Source organism: Mus musculus, chromosome 3, assembly GCF_000001635.26.
Source record: "Mus musculus strain C57BL/6J chromosome 3, GRCm38.p6 C57BL/6J".
Lineage (NCBI taxonomy): Eukaryota > Metazoa > Chordata > Mammalia > Rodentia > Muridae > Mus > Mus musculus.
In genome coordinates this window covers 25919617-25945449 of record NC_000069.6, presented here as the reverse complement: position 1 = coordinate 25945449, position 25833 = coordinate 25919617, and the positions used below count along the sequence as shown (strand labels likewise).

The following is a 25833-nucleotide window of genomic DNA, read 5'->3' as shown; positions in this document are numbered from 1 at the left end:
TGAGACAGATTTTTTCTGAATCAAAAGAGAGAGATCTCGTGTTCCTGTCTGGTTGATTGAAAATAGATATTATGAAAATAATTAGCTAGGTGGATGTGGATAGGACCAGAAGATCCTTCATAGTTCATTTTTCTATTGAAGTAAACTTGAATCACACATATAGCCTTGACTTCATTAATGTAATTTTCTTATCACACAAGACATAAGCATGCAGCACAGAGTACACTGATGGATATTGATTAATTCAATCTAAAAGAACTCCATATAAATTATCTACATAACTAGTAAAGCTGCAATGGTGAATAAAGCTCAAGATCTATAATACTTCAGGGCCGGAGAGATACTCAGTTATTACGAGTGCATGCTTTTCCAGCACAGAACTTTAGTTTGGTACCCAGCACCTAGGCTTAGTGCATCAAAACTGCCCCTAACTCAAGCTCTAAGGGATCTGATGTCCTCCTCTGGTCTCTGGAAGTACCCATATGTACCCCCCATACACACATACATATATGAATAAATAAAATTTAAAACTTTAAAGCAATAATTACATTATATCTTATTCTTCACTTACTGTTTTTGGCAAACTATTTCTTCTTTCCACATATTTCCTCATCCTCATTTATGATGTGAAAGCAATGACTGCTTCCTGTCTCACAGAGGGATGGAGACAAAGTTGAATTGGGCATTTACATGTTTTTGTTTTTCTGCTGACTCTCGAGTGTAATTAGTAATGCGTTAACACATCTGCTGTATGTATGTGTTTATTCATGTACATGAGTGTGAGTGTACATTCTTGGCATAGTACATGAGAAGAGATCAGAGAACAGCCTGTAGGGCTGGTCGCAACATTCTATGTTGTTTAAGAACGACTCTACTTTTGTTTATCACTGTGTATGTATACCACATTGTCTGCTCGGTGAATCTGGGGAGTCTCCTGCTTTAACCCCTCATCTTAACATAACTGACATGGAACTACAGATGTATGATAACATGCTGATCTTTATGTGGATTCGGGGGATTTGAACTATGGACTTCATATGTGCGTGGTTTGCCCATTTAACCATCTTTGTAACTCAAAACATTTTTTATTATAAGAAAACAATACTGTAAATGTCCATGCCTCACATGGCCTATGTGAGTTCATCAGTATGAATGAGTGGCATACCATACCCTGACATGGACAGGAGGGCTTCTGAAGGACTTGCATCAGTGATTATTTTTCAAACATTATTCCCAAATTTCTGTATCATTTCAAAATGTCTAGCATATTTGCATCTGATAATCATTGCTGTAGTTATCAAATATGAACCATGGCTTTTCCAATATATTCATAAGAAATTCTATGAAAAATTAACACCATTTGTTTAAGTGGAAATGATTAAATTCATGCTTTGACTCTAAAATGACATTTCTGATTTTGGGGGCTAGAGTTACATTGTGTTTGAAAATAATATTGCACTTCTTTAGTATTCTTTTCTTTCAAATCACATTTTTTGTCTTTATTTCCTATGACTATATACTAACATTTACAGAGTATTTTGTTTTGTAGGTTTAATGTAATTTTTCTAGTTTTAGATACCATCTTAGGGTTTTTATTGGTGTGAAGAGACATCATGACCACCCTAACGGTTATAAGGGAGCATTTAATTAAGACTGGCTTATAGTTGAAAGGTTTAAGTCCCTGGTGGCACACAGGCAAATATGGTGCTGGGGAGTTACTAAAGAGTTCTACATCTGGATCTGCAGGCAGCAGGACGAGATATCACTAGGCCTGCCTTGAGCTTTTAAACTTCAAAGTCTACCTTCCCTAGTGGTATACTTCCTCCAAAAAGGACATGCCTCCTAAAAATGCTATGACTCCATATTGGCATATGAGGGTCATTTTTATTCAAACCACCACAGGTAACTTTTAACTTGAATTAAAACTATAGACTGCCCAAAAGACAAATTAGAATCATAAATGTATACGATTAGTTATTAGGCTGCCATAGAAATAAGAAATCATGTCATTTGTGAAGAAAATAGAATTGGAACTGCCATGTTAGCTGAAACAAGTCAAGACTAGAAAGGCCAATACCAAATGATCTCACTCACATGGAATCTAGAAATAAAAATGAATCAAGATTATGCCCTAGATACATAACTATAGGCTAATCCAACGGAGCAATTCCTCAACTGAGATTTTTTTTCTGCTCAGATTAATGTAGCTTGAGTTGAAATAAACTAATAGCCAGTTGTCCTGAATTAAATATTACATAGTGCATATATTCTATACATGTGTATATAAGAAAAATAACAAGGAACAACTCAAATATTTATTTTTTTAGTTATAAATAAATTAAGCCTCTTTACTATCATTACAACTGATGAAAACATGAAGAAAAAATAATTAAAAAAAAGCAAAGACTTCAATTTACCAGACTGCATTAAACAATTTTGTTGGGAATAGACATAAAACTCCTATATACACCAGTGTTTTCTTCTTGTTGCACGTGGTTCTTGGGAGGAGATAAGAGCAGAGGGAAATCATCCAATTTGCCTTTGTTTCACTAAGCATATAGCATATGATACTGAATAGCAAAACATATGTCCTTAAAATGAATCATTGCCACTAGTCTATTGATACAACTTCTATTAGCTAATTTTGCGATAGTTAAATCTCCATAGTTCTCATGTATACATTTATGTATAGATATTACATATATATTCATATATTGAGAGAGATAAATAGTTGCTAAGTAAATTTTGTCCCCAGCCGTTCCATTATTAAAAAATAAGGTTAATTCTATAAAAAAACAAATGGCAAAAATCAATTTTAAATGACAGCTGATATTTTTACCAAAAGAAACTTAAATCACAAAAAAAGAAAAAAACTTAAATCACTTAATATTATTTAAATGTAGAAAAAGTTAAGTTTAAGAGTTTACATTATGAAGAATAATATGGTTAATTAATTAAGATAAAGACTGGTATTCTAAGTTTAGCTCATAATTTATAGTGGTTAAATTTTCTAATGCAGTAAAAGTAGGTACAAATGTATGCAATTTAATTAGCATATATTATGCCCCTGTTTTAATAAATACTTAAAATGAGTAGGATGATACAACTTCTAATGCTGTATTCTTTAAACATATCTGATATTTTAAGAAACAAGTATTTCTCATATAAATGTTCATTGCAATTTATTTGTTCTATATTCAAGACTATAGAAATATATACTGAATGTAGAAACAGGGTTTTGATAGGCTGGGCAACTTTTAGGTCTGCATTCAGGATTAGTTAAATATTAGTTCAACATTCACTCTCCTTCATTTCCATGATGCTTCTAGTTAATATTACTTGATTTTTCTTAGTGAGTATAGTGTGCTGAACACAGTTGCTCTTTGGTTTCATTTTAATATATGTTAAATGTTTGCCTGCATCAGAGTTTACCGTTGTTATCATCTTACCAAATGATAAGTACTATTCTATATGAGCAGGTATTTGGTTGAATCCACAGGGTCCGGATTTTATACAGGAGATATCCTTCTGATACAAGTCAGATGGTTTGACAGGTGTTACTCTCCCTATATTCTCCTGACACCTGTTTATTCAGTACTTCAGTTTATCAAAATTGGAGCAAGGAGTAACCTTAGGTGAATTTACCATGATGTTTCTCCATGGGATGCCTGAGGCTATTAGAAGAAATAGACAAAAAAAAAAAAAGAAAGAAAGAAAGAAAGAAAGAAAGAAAGAAAGAAAGAAAGAAAGAAAGAAATCAAGAAAGAAATCAAGAAAGGAAAGGAAAGGAAAGGAAAGGAAAGGAAAGGAAAGGAAAGGAAAGGAAAGGAAAGGAAAGGAAAGGAAAGGAAAGGAAAGGAAAGGAAAAGAAAAGAAAAACAAATGCAAAGAGCATCCAGGGGCCCAGAGCTATGGCTTGAACTAATAAGGAACTTTGGTGCTGATGATATGGCTCATTAGAAAGGTGCTTTCCACTTAATTATGAAGACCTGAGTTCAAATCCCCAGCATGGGTACAACTCCATCACTTGGCAGTGGAGACAGAGGATGCTGTGGACCTACTGTCCAGCTAGGTTAGCCAAGATGCTCCATGTTCAATCAGAGTTTTTTTTTTTTTTCAAAATAAATATGAAAGAAGATGTAGAAGACACCTTACAAGAACTCCTCATCTCCACATATACATAACCAAACATACATGTGTGCACATGAACATGAACATACACACACACATATACAGAGAGAGAGAGACAGAGAGACACACACAGAGATAGAGAGAGGGGGGATCAATTTATTATATTTCAAAAAAAGATTTTGAGGGCAAACTTTTGTGTAGAACCCATGCATGATATACTATACCTTAAAGGTACCAGAATGTGTAGAAAATGATGAGAAAGTTTATGTTGATTTTCTCACATCTACTGCACTTTTGTTTACATTGCAAATGATCATAAATTGAATGTGCATTTTACAACTTATATAAGGTTTATTGTTTCAGGTCTATCTATCTATCTATCTATCTATCTATCTATCTATCTATCATCTATTTATTTTTCACCAAGGGAAATATTATCCAATATTCATAAAGTTTATGAGTCATAGAATTGAAATACATACACAGATTTTTGCAATGACATGCATTAAATGCTATACATCCACTGGATAGCTGTCCATGGAATACATAATTAGATGTTTGAAAAGTCCTTATTTAAGTTTATACTGCAGTGCCTCTCTTTGGCACACATAGAAATGTCAGGTAAAGAGTGCATGAACCTACACTGGATCCTGTTCTCAGTTTGTCCATTCAATGATCACTTAGACATGTTTACTCCATATGACCCATTAAGAGAGTTTTGCCTGCATATGCCCATGTTTAGTGAGATTATAAATAAATCAGAAGTTGAACTGTTACATCCAAGCAGTGAATATCAAATCAGACATCTGAAATCATGCTGTGGCTGAGGAATTTGAAGTTTCACAGGATATATCATGAAAACCAACACTTTGTGTATACCTTCAATGTTACACACCCTGACAATTAAGACAAGAACATATGTTTTTATAACCCAATCAGAAGGTGAAGATGAGGGGTCATTTTACTAATGAGGCCAAACTCGACAATGTTTTGGTTCAGTCGAGTACGATACTTAATTGAAGAAGTTAAATATTTGCTATAAATATCAATAGACATTTAAGCACAGTAGAGTCAAAGTTTCAAAGAGCAGGAATTGATCAAAAAGAAGCAGGCATTTAAAGGTTTCCCTAAGTATTTAGTTTTTCTGCCCTGTGTTTAACAGCATGTAAATATTCAGAATACATATTTTAAGTCTTCTCAACAACATGGGCTCATGGTTTGGAGACTGTGGTAAAGTTGCTCATTCAGCAAGATGTTTGCTTCACAAGTCCAAGGAACTGAGTTCAATTCTTAGAACTCACATTAAAAATATTAGAAGTGATTTATGTACACTTGTAGTCTTAGCACTGCAGGACAGAGGCAGGAGGATTCCTGGGCTTATTGCCAGCCAAACTACTGTAACTGGTGTTCTGATAGCAGACCTAAACAGAAAAGCAAGTAGGTGAATGATGCCCAAGGTTGTGCTCTGGCCTCACGTACACACACGCACAAGCACATGCCACTACACACACACATGTGCACACACATGCCCACACACATGTGCACATGCACACAAACACACACACACACACACACACACACACACACACACTACATTATAATTTTTATTAAGTCTGCATTCAAACAATAAATCTCAAGCCTTTTCTTCATATTGTATTCAGCACTTGTTTTTGGTTTTGTTTTGTTTTGTTTTGTTTTTACAGGAAATGACCTCTGAGATATCCTTTTAGGAAAAGCTTACATCTATCTAATACAATCTATGACTAACTTTTTTCTACACACAAATTGTATTGTTCCCTACTTTGCCTTATTTCCTTAAGATAAATAATATAACATAGGATGCATACATATCTACGTAATTGATGTTTGCTGCTGGACAGCATGCTATTGGTTTAGTGGTAGGAACTCACCTGGAAAAATATTTAATTACCATGCTTATTCTTTTTGGAGTTGAGGGCACTTTGTTATCAAAGGTAGTTGTTGAACTTTGTACCTCAGGGTACACTGAGTGCCCTGAAGAAGAGCAGAACAGGTTAGGAACAGCAGACTGCTAACAACAGTGACAAGATGAGACAGGGGCAGTCAACTCTGAAGATCTGAGGGTGCTGATTGTAGGATAGACATGTAAATGAAGGATACATTGCACATCTGATGTACTGAGTCCCTGGATCACCTCCTGAAGCAATGGTCCAACGTGTTCAAAAGTACTAAGTGCCCTTAAGCAAGCTGCATTTGGTGGGATCATTAGCTACGAGCTCAAACCCAAACAATATTCAATGACTCAATCATGGGAAAGAAACATAAGGTGATTTTATTTCATTAAGTTTCAGTTGGTCTGAAATTTAGGAGAGGTTGAGATCCTGGGGGAAAACAGGCAAAGTGTGGTAGATGAATTTATCTGTCTTTGCTTCTCTCGTTACTTTCATTACAAATGGCCTTGTGAGTCCCCCAAACCAATCTTACTGTCAGGAAGGATTCCCTTGTTTTCATTTATCTTTATCTAATGTGTATTGTAGCTTACAGAGGAATCAGACAAATCAGACAGGAAATCTAATTTTGCTGCTCTGGGGCAATTTGGGAAAGAGAGACAGCTGAAAACGCAGAAGAGAACAAAAAAATGTTTCCACTTGCTGTGGAAACAATCCTGACAGGCTCCTGGGCATGAAAACATTAACTCCTGGGAGGAACATGATGAGCAAATTAACTGCAATGTAGGAAAAGCTGTTGCTAATTGAATTTTAGCACAAGTATAGGACTTTGAGATGTTTGTTTTGTCTTACAGTTTAGTCATATTACTTGGTTACCATAAAACAAAACAAAATGTGTGTGTATGTAGTTGTGTGTGTATATGTAAGTTGAAACACTACTAACCTTTAAAAAGTTAAATTTCTCAATGACAGCTCCTATTTATAAGTATTATTTGTATTTTATGGAGTTTTGTTCCTCAGAGTGAATAACAGAAACACTAAAAGCATTTTATCTGCTCACTTCATATGTCAGGGAGCCCCGGGGAGAGCACAAAGTTGGCTGAAGCAGGCAAGCATCTTTTATTTGGTGTTCAGACACTTGAGGGGTTCTCCTTGCCTGGTTGTTCCTGCTCTGGTTTAGAATTGGTATGGAGAAAGTTCGGCGGCTTCCCATGTATTCGTACTTTCTCAGTGTTGGGATGAAACTCCTGACAGAAGCAACTTTAGGAAAAAAAGATGCTGATCTTGCCCCAGATTTCAGCGGTACGGTCTGACAGGGTGAAGACGGTTTAGTGAGTATTCAAAGCAGGAGCTTGAGGTACCTGGCCATGTCGCGTCTGTGGTGAGGAAATAGAAAGATGGATGGTGGTATTAAGCTCATTCTCCCTTTTGCACCACAGAAGGATCCAGCCCGCGAGATACCACTGTCCCATTTACAGTGAGTCTCACCTGACTTAAATCCAACCTAGAAACTCCCTCACAGGCATATATGGGGGCTTGTCTCAGAGGAGGTTCTTGTTCCTGTCATATTTGCAGCGGTCATAAGTCACTATTAAGCACCATGCTCTGATATCTTTAACAGGCTTCTTTATCCTAGTTTTCAACTAAATGTTGCAATTATTTAATTTCTTTAAAAAGTACTCTAGGATCATCATGCAGCAACGCATTAGGGATGGCTATTTCAATAATGATATAGAAAACCACTTCAGATATAATACCAAGAAAAGCCAAGTTTTTGAAAAAATGAGTAGAAGAATGTATCTTTATATAAAATGCAAAAAGAAATGAAATGCATATAACCTATACATGTTTACATCTACACAAAATTTTCCTTCAATTTGCACTGAGAATAGCATGGAACAAGGCAGCTTGTGATGAATGAGATTGTAGTATATTTTCAAATGTAGGGAGAATTTTATTGTTTGTGGTTTTCAAATTTTGTGAATGAGCTGCACATTAAACTAATTTTAGTTACTAATTTAAGTTACAATCTGGACATCATGTGCCTTAGAAACAAGCTATGCTTTAAACAGAACATGGAGGACTTATGTAGATTTACTACTGCTGACTGTAACTTGGGTATTCAGAGTAATCCATCACCTGGCCTCAATGTCCTCATGTGAAGTTGTCAGTGAAGTATAACACACTTACATATCATTTATGAGATTTTGAGATATTCATTACAAGCTTTCATCTTCATGTGATTCCAACTCTTTCTTCATAGCCAGATTCTCTGTCATTTTTAATTGATCTAAGATTTCTCATTAGCTAGAGTTGTCAAATTAGTAACCTAGCTTATGGGAATCATGAGAACACATGAACTAATGTATTTCTATTCAAAATGTTGCTGTAATATTGTTGCTGCAATATTTCCTTCAACTTCATTCTGTGATATTCTTCCAGTTGATTTTTTTTAAAGGTACGAACATTAAATAAAATACTCCTTTAAAAATACTTATTTTGGGGTTATAGAGATGGTTTCATAATTAAGAGTTAATTATGATTAACTTACTGATTTTACTGAGCCTCTGGTTCAGTAACCTGCACCCACAGGACCTATCTCTCATTTCTTTTGAACGCGTTTTTTTTTTTTTTTTTTTTTTTTTTTAGATAGTTTCTTTATCTGGCACACAGATACTTGTAATTCCAATTCCAGGAGATTAGAACTCCCTCCTTATCTCTGCTGGCTCCTGCATGCATAGATGCATATAAGATCATGAAGAAAGATATATGTGCACATAAAATAAATAAAAATAGTTTTAAAATAATTCACAGTTACTAGAGGAATTGAAGTCTAACAAAATTTTAGCTAATGGGTACGTGCTCTGGTCAGATTACATAGCCACACTATTGACCACAACTTGTACACAGTGTATCCATAGTACTGACTGTGTATCATACTGGGCTAGGAACTAGAGATTTGTATTTTCACTCAGATCCTATGATAAGGACAGTTTTACTTGAGGAAACAAGGCTTTTAAAATGTAGAGTAGGCATTCTAAGTATAGAACTGAGTCTTGACACAATGCATTAGAATACATAAAATTATGACTATCTAGTCATATATGCCACCACTAAATTTCTGCCTTGAATTATTAAAGGGTAGGGTTATTTCTGCAAGTATTTGTACTTATAGACTGAAAAGATGTAGTTAATAGGAGACAGTCCATCTTACCTTCTACCTCAGAGATGGGAACACTGGGACATTCATTCTATGATTTGTATGTAAATGAGATAAATACACATATGCACACACACACACACACGCACAGGCACACACACACACACATACACGTAGGCAAGCATATATGCACATGAGGAGAGAGTTGTAGGTGAGAAAAGTATGAAGACAGGGTAAGTGATAATTTAGAAGTCACTATGTTTCAAACTTTTGTATGAGGCCATTTCCAAGGTTCCTAAACCACGGATCAGGGTGGCCATACTTATGTTTTCATCTTCCCTTTATCTTAAATATTTATGGAATCAATTGCAACCTATCTCTATCTATCTATCTATCTATCTATCTATCTATCTATCTATCTATCTATCTCTATCTATCTATCTATCTATCTATCTATCTGCCTATCTATTCATCTATCATCTTCCTATCTATCTATAATCTATCATCTGTCTGTCTGTCTATCTATCTATCTATCTATCTATCTATCTATCTATCTATCTGCCTATCTATTCATCTATCATCTACCTATCTATCTATAATCTATCATCTGTCTATCTGTCTACCTATCTATCTATCTATCTATCTATCTATCTATCTAACTTCATCATCATCATCATCAATTTATCTATCATCATCTATAATCTAAGTACTCATCTATCAGCTATCTCTCCTCTCTCTCTCTCTCTCTCTCTCTCTCTCTCTCTCTCTATCTATCTACCTGCCTACCTGCCTACCTGCCTACCTACCTATCATCATCTATCTATCAATCATCTCTATCTCTCTCATTTCTTTTGGATGCTTTTTAATGCTTTTCACATTTTAGTTTCTATTACTTAATTTTCCATAAAAGCTCAAAATTGCTTCAAGTTGGATTAATTTGTTCATATATATATTATCATTGTTATTCCAACCTTTATTTTTTCGAAAGTGAATAGTTACAGAAGGTGAATATTCTTGCTTTTAGGTAGACCTTAGTGATTCTAAAATATTTTCAGCATTAAATAATTTTAAATAATGCAGAGAAAAAATGTTTGGGGGTAAATTTACTTCTTGATAGATATTTTTAAAGTTTATTTATTTTATGTATATGCCTATTTTTTCCTCTAAATGTAAGTATAACACATGCATGCCCATTTAATGAGGACTCCAGAAAGAGAGCACTGTATACCTTGGAATTGGAGTTATACATGATCATAAGCCATTATGTGAGTGCTGGAAATCGAACTTAAGACCTCTGCAATAACAGCCAGTGCTATTAACCAGCACTCCAAACTTTGGATGGATTTTGAAACCTAAAACCAGAATAATAGAGCTATTCAATATTAGTGACACATATATTTGCATACCATGAAAGTGATAGGTGTGTGTATCTGTATGTATATCTGTATATATGTCTGTGTATCTAGTTATAATTTAAATTCTTGTCATCAGAAGCCTTGAGAAATGAACCTTTCTTTGGGAGTTTCCTCTTAAAGAGAAGGTGATATTGGGTCCAGTGTGTTTACAGGCACATTTCTGGTAGAGATGCTAAGGGCAGTGTCCAATGGAATCAGTTTTACATACACACAGGCAAATTTTCATCTCAGTCTCCAGTGACAGTTAAAGTAGGAAAGGCCAAGATCTTATTAATAGAAGAATCTGCATCTCAAGTTTATCTAAGTGTAGTACATAGACCTCATTTGTCATTGTGTTGTTGAAATATAAGCTGTGTACCACCCATCTCTGGGAAAAGAGAGTTAGGAATGTCTTTAAAAAAATCTCCAGGAATTTTTCTGTCTCCTTAGGAGTGAGGAACCACTGTCTGAATAACAAAATTCAATTCATTTTTATTTATTTGGTACAGTGATTAATTCCACAGGGTATCTTCAAATAAAACAGATTCATGGTTAGGGAAAGTAAACCAACTTTGATTATTTCTACATTAAAAATTTCCCTTAAAATTTTTATAAATTTACTTCCTTCCTTTTATTTTAAGCTGAAATAGTTTTATCTGTCTTAGGTTCAGTTCTGTACTCTTGTTGATAATTTCCACTGATTTACGTTGCTTATAAAATTTGTCTACATAACTAATTGGTTTACAGAAACAAATTTCAACCAAATTATTAGTGAAATCATTCATTCCTTGTGCAAATTTATCTTTGTTTGGCTCTCAAGGGAGAAGTGAAATCACACAGTATTCATGTATAAACATGTATTTTCAGACATATATGAACATAGTGTTTATATTCATAAAATAATACCTAGCCTCATGTGTAATATTCTATGAACAAATTATAGCCTAGTAGATGCAAATATCATAATATTATTTTAGCATATGGTAGAAACTGAGTGGTTTTTTGTTGTTTGTTTTTTACTTTTTTTCTTTTAAGTTTATGTACCTGTGCGGTGGGAATTGGGGAATTCTTATTTGGGAGACTACATGATTGCTCTCTTGTGAGAGGGTTGCTTATCTAAATAACTCACCAAAGGATGATCATCATTGTTATTTTTTTTAAAGTCGACTTAAAGCTAACAAACATTGATTCATGTGTGAATGTTAGAAACATGTTTGGCTCTATTTTATTGACTATTTAACGTCTTAACTTTTAACTTAGCTCTTTATTGCTTTCCACATAAAACAAAAACACTATAATTAGTACATGTATTTTTATACAAAGGAGAAGTAGTTCAAAACTCAGATTTTTTTTATATATGAAAAAACCCTTACACCCTCAAAGATACTTTTCACATATGAGTATATATATATATATATATATATATATATATATATATATATATATATATACACTAGACAAATGAATAAAAAATATTCAATTGATAAAGATGTTTCTTCAAAGGTGGTCTTGGCTGTCAGCAGGCAAATATTAGTATTAAATATGTTATCTTTGATGAATGTTACTGTGAACTGTCTTACAAAAGCTGCTTGATTTGGAGCATTTTAGTAGCTTCGAGGGAAGAACGAAAGTGTGAAAAAGAAGAAATCGATAAAGCATGAGCCTCTTATCCTATATTGATTCTCGTAATCCATCAGCCATTAAATACTTGAGAGATAAGCCTCTTTTAAGATGGTGTGTTTATATTTTGAAGATCAAATACTTTAATTTTGCTCATGGGTTTCCAAAACACAAACTGTACACAGGATGGAAGGTTAGCTTTCAGTGGCTGTTTTCACTTCAGAGGATGCTTGTGAGCCGACTACCCCAAAGGAGAGTACCATCTTCATTCAATTACTTCTGCAGAGATTTTTAAGGATGAATTCCCTTTAAAACTGCCATGCATTGATCAAATATAGCTAGAACAGAAATATTTTCACTGAGGAAGAGAATTAGCAAAGCTATCTCTTTTTTATTTTATTAGATATATAGGCCTCCACTATGTTTTCATTTTTACATTTTAACTGCTTATACCATCAGAACTGCTACGTTATTCCAAACCTGGCATCTATTTCTAATATGTATTATTTCAGTGGAAATAAAATACAGCTATGCCATCTTGCTTTTAAATTTCATCTAATGCAAAAACACACCTGACACTTTGTTAAAAAAAAAACCCATTGTTATTTTTAATCTTCTCCTATGGTGATAAATTTTAAATTCATAATAACTAAATTTTGAATAGTAAAATGACCAAGAACCCTCTAGTGAATATATTTGAAATTGTTCCTTTTATAAAGAAACTAGAAAATAGCTTTTCCTTTCAATTGTTTTAAATTTAACTAATATAACTTAGTTTTCTTAATAGGTATTTATTTGAAAACACTACTTTAGGTTTTTTGGGTTTTTTTGTTTGTTTGTTTTGTTTTTTGCTATTTTTAAAATTTTATATATAGCACCTTTGGTACCCTTTCTTATCCATCTGCTTCACTTTTTGAACCTTTTTATAAATAGTTCCCATACTACCCATACTATTTTCAGGTTTTTTTTTTTAATACACTGCGTTTATTAGGATTCCTTACTGAAGTATGGGGAGGGAGGGAGGCTATTTGCTAGATGGAGATTGGGCAACTCGCAAATGATTTCATTGAGAATGTATCCCTCCCCTAGATGGCCACAGCAATTATTAGTTTCCAGTAGTTCCTGTAGGCTTAGATTTTTCAAAACCTATGTTAAGACAGGTTCTTCAATGCTTTAAACTTCCATTAGCCCACCACCCACCAAGGGGTAGTGGAAAGGCAAAGGGGAGTGTGAACCTACTTAGAAATAGCTCTTGGTTATTATAGCAGATTTTAAAAATCCCAGCTCAGGTTTTCAACTCTGCTTTTGGTATTTAAATTTCCAGATGAAAGATACACACACGGCATTTATATTTACAGTAACCCTTAAATACCCAAGAGCCAGGCAGCTGCCTACAGTCCATGCTGTTAGAATCTATTTTCCTATCAATAACCCCAAGTTATTATTTACTATGTTTCATCTGGGCTGCCCTTAGCTCCTCTTGGGCAGCCCTCGGAGGAGTGTTCTCTCTTGACTCTTGACACATGGCCACTCTCCTTCCCTCTCCCATGCTCTCTCTTCTTGTGGTCCTCATCTCCCTCCAAGCCCACAAAACCTGAATCCCACTATGTCTCTTCTCCCCAGCTGTTGGCTGTTGGCATCTTTACTTACCAAACTTGAGGGCAGAGTCATAGGGGCTTAATGCAGTCTGCAGGTCTTGGGGACTGGCACCTAGAATTACAATAGACAGTAAAAGACAAAACCTCAACACATGGGGAATGATTCCAATCTTCTTGTCAGGATAGAAGGAGCTCAGCTCATGTTAATCAGCAGTGGATTTATCCACTGGCAAAGACTCTACCTATGAATCAGCAATGGCAGTTTGATCCAAAAGAAACCATTAGGCTTTGCCAATCAGCTGAGTCTGTGGAAATGGCAAGTCTTTCCTCAGAAAGGACTGAGTCTTCACAGGTGCCACTCAGACAAGGATGGAACTTTGAAGGGTCCAACATTATGAAAGGCTTGTCCAGTCAGGCATAACTGCTCTTTGTTCATGATTGCTAAAACCAAGTGCTATCTGATACTCTCACAACATTTCACTCAATCCTCCAGGTCTTATATTTTTCTCTGCTTTTAACCTTCTATAGTATTCCCCTGGCTGGCTGTGACTTTGGTACACATATTATGACTACAGCTGAGCGTACAACCATCATTTGTTCTCAGCACATGAATCAGATATAAAACTCCTCATTACCCTTCACCAGCTACAAACAGGAACATCTCTGTCTTAAAAACAACACTAGTCTGCAGGTTATACAATCATTTAGAAAGTAGTTTAGCATGCTCATTAAGCTAAAGAATAATAGTAGGTTGCCTGTGACCTCTATAGATATAGGGTTTCTACTTCATTATTGTACTAGAAAAATGGCATTTCCCTGGGGCAGGTATCAAATCCATCCAAAAGATTATTCCCCAAATGTTTATGCCACTATAGCCCTAGAAGAGTGCTTTTTGACCTGTATGCCACAGATTCTTTGGCAAACATCCATCTCCAAAAAAATACATATAGTATAATTCCTAGCCAAAGCAAAATTATACTTATGAGATAACAATGAAAATAATTTTATTGTTGAGAGTTACCACAGAATGAGGAACTGTATTAAAAGGTAGCAATGCTAGGAAGGTTCTAGAAGGAATATCTTGCCAGCAGCCTAGATGTAGTCTACTACACAAAAGTCCATAGCTATTTTTTTTTAATCCAGGCAGCCAACATAGCATCGTCAGGTATCATGAATGGCAGCTAGCAGGAAAAGAGCTTCCATTTTAGTTTGATGCTGATTTCTTTGTCTCCTGTAACCAAAGTGAATGGTGCTCTCAGCAAAAGTATTTTAATATCAATTCTAGCAGACAAATAAGAACACTATGGTGATACAATGCTATGTTCACTTTTTAATTCATTTATTATGTTAGTGTGTTCGATGAAATGAGCTGAGTCCAAATCCTCAGGATGATTCTCATGATTATAGCTAGTACTAATATATCACCCCACACAATGTGCAACTATGTTATTGCCACTTACAGCTACTTATTAACCTTGCTAATCTTATCATCTTAAGGAAGCTAATTGTTCATTTTTCTAAGCTTTAATACCATATTAAATAATGTGCATCACTGAGAAAATTATTAGTTTTAGTTGGTACTACTCACTTGCTTTGAATTCTTGAATCTCAAATTTTAGTGTCTTATTTTAATTGTATTTGTTTCCATTTTTGAAAGTTACTTAGATAGATTTTCCTTTTACTTTAATTATCAACCTTAGTCATACTTGAATCAAGCATTGCCTTGAAGATTTTGGAAGACTATATACTTGAATGCAGTTATGATGGATTTGGTGGCATGGTTCACTGAGTACCTTGTTACTTCAGTTATCCACCATTCATTCACACTGTTCCCTTTGCTTGTCTTTTATTGCAACTTGACTGAGGAAGGAGTTACCATAATTGTCAAATATTCTTGGGTCCTAGGTGAAGTTAGTGAACTATTGTATTGGAACTTTCTATGAGTGGAAGGCAATATAATAGCCTCTCTGTAGGGTTTCTTTCTACTGTTCCCACCTTGTGAATCTGAGCATTCTGAGATCTGTGAATCTGTGATCTCTGGGTTTACAGGAGTTTTAATTACTGTGTGCCTCCTGGTTGTTGAATCATATGAGAAAGAAAGGCATGCAGAATTATGTCCCCAGTCAGTTCCAGTCTTTTTGGCCAGTGGATCAAACTGTACAGAATAAAACACAGAATGAAGACAGTGAAACTGTGGTGCTATTTACACATTTGTGAACCCCATAAAGACCACCAATTAGCAGGATCCGATGTAATTGTATTAGGGTCTCTTTATTCAAGCTTGAGCTTGAACTCCCTGCCAACCTTGACACAGAAGTTAGGTGGAACCCTGAGCATAGTTTTAGGCAAGCATTTATAGTGGCAGGAAGGAGTACCTAGCTTGATACACATCTGATTTGGGGGCCATTATGGCCTTTAACATACCTGGATAGTACTGGGAGGCAAACCATAAGCTTATCTTTTGATTTCGTCCTGATTTGTGGTTGTTGGGAAGTGAAGAATCAGGTGTAGGCTTGAAAGCAGGGGGTGCAGATTTGTTTGGGAATAACCTGGACACTTGTGCTACGTGCAGGTTTTGTTGGGGACGGGGTGTACTGGAAACTGGTGTTAGATGCAGGGTTTTGGAGCAGGGTATACTGGAAACTTGTTCTAGGTACCAGCCTATTAATTTACCTGAATTCAACATAAGGTCAGGTTCTCTAAGATGGAGTCTGACCCCCAAAGAATTGGTTTCTCAAAACTATCCTGTTTGAGTAATAACCCAAGAGCAGGCTGTCACATGTTGAGAGCAGACACTCAGGTAGCCACTGTCTAGCACACTCCTGTTGTATCCCACTCCCCTCAGAAAGTTACTGTCTAAGAACTTGTCCTTCGTTCTTGTGTCTCTTAAGATAATCAGCCATACCAGAAAATAGGATTTTTATGGTTCTGGTTCAATATGTTCACCTCATTAATACAGATGAAATTTAGTAATTATACAGATTGAAGATGTTTCCTCAAATAAGTCTTGCTAGATAGTACAGAATTGCCTCTCACATTTTTATTCCCAAGATAGCAATTGGGTGCAAAAAAGGAAAAAAGAAACTGCAATCCTCTTTCTTTTTCCACCACCAAAGTAAAAAAAAAAAAAAAAAAAAAAAAGTCACACTTTGTTTTTTTTCTGAGGAGGTTCCCTGTGTCCAGTTTTATAGACAGCTCACATTCTCTCTGAAGAGAGCTGATTATAATTTCAAACTCAAAGACTGAAGCATCTGGAATAAAACACAAGGTGGGAGAATCCGGAGACTTTTGAGCAACAATGACAATATTCACAGTAGTAAAAATATATCTTGGAGAGCAATGTGAGGAAGATCCAATCTGGAATTAGTAAGGAGAATCCTATGAGCCAGGCTGGACAGTGTACCCTAGGTCAAAAGCAACAAAGAATTATTGAAAGGTTAAGCCAGGTAGAGAAACAATGACAGTCATTTGTCATTTTCAGGGTTATTCATCTGCACTGGATTTAAAATTATTTAAATAATTTTATCATTCAGAATATAAAATACCTTGTTTTTGCTTGTGGATTTCTAAGGCATCAAAACTGATGTTATACTATATTTAGTATTCATCTGTCATGCTACAGCTATTTTAAATCAAACAGAAGATTCTCATCAAAGACAATGCTTTTTTAAATTTCTGTTTGTTAAAAGTACTTGCAAGTTTAGTCTTAGCAGGAACTGGGTGTGCAGTTTAGCTGGTATTGATATACAATAATTATTTTCTTTTTCGTTTGGAGTTTCTCATCATTACTATTTCAACTCTCAAAGCTGATGATACACAAGGTAGATTAAGAGGCAGTCTATAGTTTGATGTCGGCAAGAACAAGAAGTAGGTACAGAGCAATGGTGGGCCCAGAAGAGGTTTAAAGACTGAGAGTGTCAGGAATTAGGTTTCACCTAGAAATTTGATATGGTCTGATAATATCAAACAGAGCATACTTCTGTATGATAAGTAGGCTCTGAGAAGAGAGCTATGTTGAGAGGTCAAATTGGCTTTGACCGTAGAGATGAGAAGTATCAGTGCTGTACTGCCAGAGAGGCCAAGGTTTCCCAGCCGAAGGAGCTCTTAGAATAGTCTGCCTTCGTAGGATGTAAGATCTCGGACATTTGAACTCTTGTGTTGTTAATTCGAAGGGAAAGGGAATAGCTTTAAATGCATGGATAAACCAGATCTATTGAGTCTTAGGAACTCCTAGAATTGCTGGAACCTGTGATTTGGTTTTTGGTGATTTTTTTCCCACCATTTACAGTCAGAAATGTCATCCAGTTTCATTCTAAGAAAGGTATTTCTGTCTCAAAAGAATTTAATGGAGACCTCGTTGTAAAATATCTCCTGCTGCATCTCTTAAAATGATTTTGTTTCTTTTTGATGTTTCTGCATAAAACTAAAGTAGGTCAGAGTTTGTCAGGATGTGTTTCAAGCCTGCAAATGTGTTCTCATTGTTTTTAGAATTCAGACTAAGGCTCAGGTTCTGCTGGGTTTGTGGATCTTCATGGAGTTCTCCCTCATCATCTCCCAACACCCCCCTCAACTCCGACCTCATGGGGGCTGAGGAGATTCCTGTCACTCTAGGGTCTTTCTGCATGCTAAGTTTTATCTGTAAAATTTTCTTTCCAACCCCTGACCAATCCCCAAGCTGTCTGCCAGCTCGGTGTCTTCTTCTCTTCACATGTACTTAGTGAAGAACTTCCAGACTTATCAGGTCACACTGAAGAAAGACCTTCTCATGACGCTAAGATTATTGTTTGACATGTTTTCTGATTATGTGTTTGATGACTTATTTAATGGATCTTTTGCTTACAAGATTATATTTTCTTGAGAGAAGCCATAGAGCCTCATTTGTGCACCGTAATGTCTGAGCACATAGCATGACACATGTTTGTTGAATGGATGGTCTAGTGAATGCTGGAGCCTTGTCAGAGAGTCAAATGATTGCTACCATCCTAAATGCATCATGAATGAGATATCTCATGCATCTGACATATCTTGTGTTTCCTGTGTTCCTAACAAACATCTGATGCATGTAGATGATATCTAGAAAACCGGGGAAAGGGTGACTAGGACTTCACAAGGTATTAGCATTTTAAACAAGACAAAGAAGCAAACTAGAAGAAAAAGGAATACTATTCTGATATTCTTTGTGTAATCAAAATAATCAAATACACTCCACTTAAAAACTAAGAAAATACAATATTAAAGAAAAATATTATGCTAACTTGGTGGTACTCAGTTAAGGGTTAGGGCATTTAGTCTCTTTGCTTGCTTGCATGTGTATATTTTGTCTGCTTGATCTATTAATTCCAGATAGAAACTTCTTTTGAAACTTTTCAAAATACTGTATTCAGGTACTTTTACAAAAATTGTTGATTTTCTAATAAATACAGATTAATATGTGTCAATATCCTAGGTCAATTTTTTTTTCCTTTTCTGATTTGGAACAAAATATTCACTGCTCTATTGTAAGTTATTCTGTACCTCTGAAGAACTGTTGAGGGGAATATATTCTGTGTTAATGTAGGTGTTTTCTTCCAACACAAAGATAAACATAGAACATGCCTACTGCCTTTTGGAGGTGGAGTATGGTGCTTTCCAAATATACATATATGAGCTACTAGCCTGAACAGGCAGTTTACCTAAAGGCACCAAAAATTAGTCATATGTCTGTTCCCATCTCTAAATCTGCTCACATTTGGACTCTTCTGAGATTATAAATCATTTCAATGTTGCTTTTAATAACTCATTACACTGATTTATAGTATATATTTCAGTGTAATTCATATTTAAGAAATTGTCCAAAATTTTTGATGGCCTTAAATTTTTTCAGGAAAAAACTACTTTTTAACCATAATTTCTTTATGTCTGCTTGTAAATAATAGACTACGTGAGACATAGGATAACTTTTTATTTAATGAGTATAGATATATCAATTATTAGGGCTTGCAGTAGTATTCCCTAGAATGATACTTAAACATACTGTTTTACTGTTCATCGGTTTGATAAATGTATAAAGGTTGACTAATATAACTCCCACCATTACTCAGGATGGATTAAATTCTGGCATTGTTCATTGTCTGGAATACATGTAGTGTTTTCACAAGCTTCATCGAGGTTTTATTTATTACCTTTTTTTCTCATGGCTGAAGAACAGTAGCAATACCTTTCAATTCTGTGTGCATGACCTCAAACATTCTTTATAGTCAGTTTATATCAAAAGCTCCAAGGTCAAGAGGGTGAGGCAAAACAGCAAGGTCATTAGCCTTCTGTTTATCACCCTGTGACTACCAGGGAATGGGACTCTAAATAATTCTCAGAATTTCAGGGTCCCTTCCCTCTGTGGGGGCACATTTCTCATGGCCAGCCTTCCAAGTCAGGAGCTAATAATACTCTCAGCCTACTTGCCTTTGTCAATACACGTGACATAAAGTCTGGCTAATTTGTGCTGAATTGAAACTATAATGAGGGAATTTATAATCAGTTCTAATGTATTTGAGAACTAAAGTATATTAGCCCTTCATCAAAGAGAATGATAAAAAGCAGCATTAATATTGGTGGATAGTAATTATTTCAAAGCTCATAATTATTCTCCAGTTAACTATATAGAAATGCTGATATTTTTATTCCTCCTTAAAAAATAAAAGGCATCACGGTCAGATTCCAAAATGTAAGAATATATTACACTCCCTTTGTAAGGGCTAAGACTTTAGTTATATTTATGGAAATCACAAAAAGAACTCTTGAAATTAAATAAGTTTGAAGTTCATGGTTGGGTGTTCACTGTAGCTTGCTTAAGTACTGTTGCTTTCCCACCGAATCTATTTATTGCCTATAAGAGATATAAAATACAGTAATTACTCTTACTCCCTTTCAAAATGACATGAGGTCCACTTTCCTATTAACTCTAATGAGAGTTATGTGTGCATTCCTCTGGGAGAGGAGAATGCGTGAGTTTCAAGGTAAGATAAATCACTTCTACACACAGAGTGGAGTGGTCTCATGGCTTTATAGTTGATGCTTTATGATACCTATTTAAAACCACTGATACTCAAGTTGCCATACTTGCTGTTTAAAAGAAGCATAAGCTGTGGTTAGAATGTTGACAGTGAATCATATCCAAAGGGTAGAAGCTTTGCCCTTGGGAAAATCGGGATATTTGACTTTGAGTAATACATGGTCTCTGAAGAGGAAAAGTCTGCTTGTCACAAGAGCACAAATACTAGGTAGGCATTTATAATCGCATCTTTGTGTTCACAAAACATCACTGAGTATATCACTTTTAACACTTTAGAATATGGAAACAAGAGCCAGAGTCACTAGAGGGTAGTAGTGTAGGGATACTGGAAGTCATGTGGAGATCTCCTTCAGTGAATCCTAGGCTGTGCTTACTCTATTGAAACCTCAAAGAAATCAATGTTGATTTCTACTTTGGCAACTCTGATCCCTCTTAGGTTGTTCTCAGTGTCTTTAGTCGTAGATCTGAATAAAATCTAATTACTTTATTCTGATAGTTTTTGTCCTTATTTGTTACCCTCCTAAAACTTTAAAAGAACATCAGATGAAAAAAATTGAGCATAAGAAAACACCATTATGCTCAGATGACTAAAATACATGTACAGACTGTACTATAGTAACAACTTAATACTATAATAAAATTGTATTATTTAATATATCAATAAATGAGTACTTAGTTGATATAATTCGAGCTCATCTTCCTCTTATGCCTTCATTTATTTATGATACTGAATATCTATATCTGTTCACAATACTTCATATTGATTACAATATGTAGGTAGGTATGTAAGCAGTGTCCTCTATTAAGAGGCACACACTTTATAGGGAGGAAACGGAAAAGTCAGCAACTTACACAAAAAGTTCAGCTCAGCATTCTTGGCTGACATCTCTTCCTTCTCCTTCTGTGGTACTTTTCATGTCACCTCTCTTTAGCTACGCAAACTATGCACCATGTGCAGTGTTGGAGATCCTGTTTAACAACACTCTTAATCTTGTGTCTCACATGTTCAAGAGGAAACAGTTTTGTAGGAATGTGCAGCATATCAAATTATCAACTCAGTAGCAAGAGAACCTGAACTGCTTTCAATACAGACCATGGGAATGACATTACATACCACAATGTGCTTCCATTCAAAATGTCCAAAAGAGATTTAGCACAGAACTAGAGAAAGAGGGCAGGAACAACCTCAGTGTGACAAGATTTACATGTCCTAAAAGTGTTATCAAACTAATGAGTCCGCAAATAAGGAGCTGATGTTACTGATTTCTCCAAAACCTGAGAATTAAGAAAATCAAGTCATTTAGTGAAAATGAACAAGTAGAGATTTGCAATCAATTAATAGCACAATTCTCAACTTGTATTGATTGTTAACTAATAAGTAAGCCACGCTTTTATAGGATCTTAGAAAACAAGAATGTGAAAAATATCTCGATCTTTAGGTAATAAAATTATTGTAGTATTTTAGAGGATATTTTGAAATGAGAAATATTTCAAATATTCCAATTCTCTAATTTTAAAATTATAAGTTAGACATATTCATATTTTCAGGAACTCTTATTAGATATGTAAGCATAGTTAGGAACCATCAGATAACCTTATGTGCGTCTTGTAGTTGAATGAGGTCTTATTAAGTATGGATGTCTGTGATCTTGCAACTGGCACACAGTTAACATAAACCATTCCACTCATCTAGCTTTTATCAACAGAATGATGTTTTAAGGCGTGTTTATGAAAACATATAACTGAATTGGCTTTGCTGTCTCTTTTCTTTATTTTTGAATGACCTTGTTACCATGATCTCATAATTGCAAAACCTAATAGGTACTTTCCTTATATCGCCAATTTTTAGCTTTTCAATGTTTTGACCTTTACCAGTGATTGATATTTGCAGCAGTAGTTTTTGGACCAGAAAAGCAAACATGTTTTGCCTTATTATTTTTGTCCACTTGTTTTTGGTATGGTGTTTCCTATTCATTGAGCCATATTACAATAGGTTTAGTTGTAAATTAGAAATAGAAAAAGTTTTGTTGAAAAGGCGTAAAACTCTGCTGGCAAGGTAGCCCGGGGCTCGAGTCTCGAGTCGAGCGGAAGGGACTTGTGCCCCAGATCAGGCCCGGGTAGCCTGCTTCCCTATGTACCGCATCTACACACTACACAATGGAGTACTACTCAGCTATTAAAAAGAATGAATTTATGAAATTCCTAGCCAAATGGATGGACCTGGAGGGCATCATCCTGAGTGAGGTAACACATTCACAAAGGAACTCACAAAATATGTATTCACTGATAAGTGGATATTAGCCCCAAACCTAGGATACCCAAGATATAAGATATAATTTGCTAAACACATGAAACTCAAGAAGAATGAAGACTGAAGTGTGGACACTATGCCCCTCCTTAGATTTGGGAACAAAACACCCATGGAAGGAGTTACAGAGACAAAGTTTGGAGCTGAGATGAAAGGATGGACCATGTAGAGACTGCCATATCCAGGGATCCACCCATAATCAGCATCCAAACGCTGACACCATTGAATACACTAGCAAGATTTTATTGAAAGGACCCAGATGTAGCTGTCTCTTGTGAGACTATGCCGGGGCCTAGCAAACACAGTAGTGGATGCTCACAGTCAGCTAATGGATGGCTCATAGGGCTCCAATGGAGGAGCTAGAGAAAGTAGCCAAGGAGCTAAAGGGATCTGCAACCCTATAGGTGGAACAACATTATGAACTAACCAGTACCCCGGAGCTCTTGACTCTAGCTGCATATATATCAAAAGATGGCCTAGTCGGCCATCACTGGGAAGAGAGGCCCATTGGACTTGCAAACTCTATATGCCCCAGTACAGGGGAACACCAGGGCCAAAAAGGGGGAGTGGGTGGGCAGGGGAGTGGGGGTGGGTGAATATGGGGGACTTTTGGTATAGCATTGGAAATGTAAATGAGTTAAATACCTAATAAAAAAATGGAAAAAAAAAAAAAAGAAAAGGCGTAAAACCTTTCTCAAATGTTTGCCAGTCCTTCCCTGTCATGTGTGCTTACAGTTAATGCTTGCTGTGTTAATCCTAACATGGTTGGAATCAAGACGTGTCTGTCCATTCCTTTACAGTGTGCTTTCTAAGACTCTTACATTATGCATGACAAAATTCTTTTTGGTTATTGCTATGTGATTGGCTGTCCTTTTCAATAGAGTGTCCTGTGTTTGTAGTGACTGCTTTTTGCATGAGGATTATGAAATGTCATACAATTGAAATGCTTATAGAACTTCAGTAAGGCAATGTGGGGCTTGACTTGCATTTGTGTGATGAGTATGTCAATTCTGTGACATTTAAAATTACTTACATGTGGCCTTTAACTTCCCCTTCAGTATGTTCTTTGACGCAAGCAAAGTAGCACTATTAGAGACAATAAAACATATATTAAGCATCCATGATGTTTTAAGGCAATTCTTCTTCTAAAACATGATACTATTATAAATAAATACAGTGAGCATGAAATTGCACGATGGCATGAGTCTAGTGTTTTATAAAGTTGATTTTCAAGTATTAGCCCTGACTGTTTAACTACTTTGATAGCTCAACATGCCTTCTATTGATGGTACCTTTTCTCTGCCAAGTGAAAAAATTATCTGTTGATACATTCCTGCATGTGACAATTGCCTTAAATCCACAACTAACATTTAAATTAAAACGCACGGGGGAGTACTTGTGCCATGACAAGTAATTTTAAAAAGTCACAGGTTTTTTAAATGTATAAATTAAAAATGTGTAAGATAAAAGTGGTAATGATCATACAAAGACAGAATTTGTAAAAAGCAGAAAAAGAACAACTTAAAGAACATTTCTACTTTTTTTTTCTTAAGGTTGTTATCATGTCCAAGTTAAAGAATAGTTTGACCTGCTATGTATTTATGAGTTTCATAAACTTAGAGAGGAGCTGAATAAATTAAGTATATTTAACTAATTAAATTGTTCATTTTTTAATGTGAAGTGGGTATTTTTACCAAAAAAAGAAAGAAAAGAATAAAAAGAAAAACAAAAACAAAAAACAAAACATTCCTTGGCCTCTGATTAAAAGACTAAACCATGGTGTATTTTTAATACTGAAAATGTTCAGAAACCAACTCTATGTGATTATTTTGGATTTTGGGGAAGGGAATATTTTTTTTCTTAAAAATGAAAAAAAAAAATCAACCATGATACAAACCGCTTCCCTGACATTTTTTTTGAAATATCCTTGGGAATTTTAGTATTTACGTTTATTTTTCCCCCTCAGTCTTGTTTATTCTTGAATTGTCTTTTTTTTTCCCTCCATTTCTCCACTCTCAATCCTAGGTCCCCTTACAAAGAAACACACAGATGATTTAGGTGATAATGACGGTGCTGAAGATGAAGGTATTTTTTTCTCCCACCAAATCTCTTTGCATGACCAGAGCCGCAATCACTTTTCCACCCCTTTCTGATTTTTTTACTTCTTGTCTTTTTTTGAAGAGTTCTTTTTAAATTCCTGTTTTGGATGTGTTTTGTCTTCTTGCTTGTTGTTACACATAAATATGCATTTTAAAATATTTTTAAAGTGAATGTTACATTTTACATTTTGATGCCAACCATTCAGATGTTTTAAAAAGAGGGGCTTTTTTTTTTTCTCTTTTGGTTTTCTTGAACTGACTTTTGATATGTTTCATCCCATGTTTTGATGAATCAGTCCATATTCTTTGAACTAACAACCTTCCCCTTGTAGTCCTTGTACCCATTGCATGTGCTCTAATCTGTGTAAATACTCCGGCCCAATTGACTGTGTATCATTATTACATTTTACTTCCTTTTTCAAAAGATACTCCATGCTCTATCAAAGGAGAAATAAGCTGATGCAAAGTGTTTCTTGAGCAATACGACTTAGATTTTCTTTTCAATCCTGCTTTGTGTTGATATGCTTAAGTATCACATCAGTTAAAT

General features: G+C 35.3%; 1 protein-coding gene across 16 annotated transcripts in view; it reads left to right on the top strand.

Moving 5' to 3' along the window:
• Nlgn1 (neuroligin 1) overlaps positions 1 to 25833 on the top strand; it is a 911059-nt gene that overhangs the window by 387417 nt on the left and 497809 nt on the right. For 9 of the 16 annotated variants that reach the window (XM_006535418.4, XM_006535423.4, XM_006535421.4 and 6 more), the window contains one exon: positions 25213 to 25272. The exons of the other annotated variants lie outside the window; for them this stretch is intronic. In XM_006535418.4, the coding sequence (XP_006535481.1) occupies positions 25213 to 25272 (60 nt within the window). The remainder of the gene's footprint in view (positions 1 to 25212; positions 25273 to 25833) is intronic. 16 annotated transcript variants of the gene reach the window in all.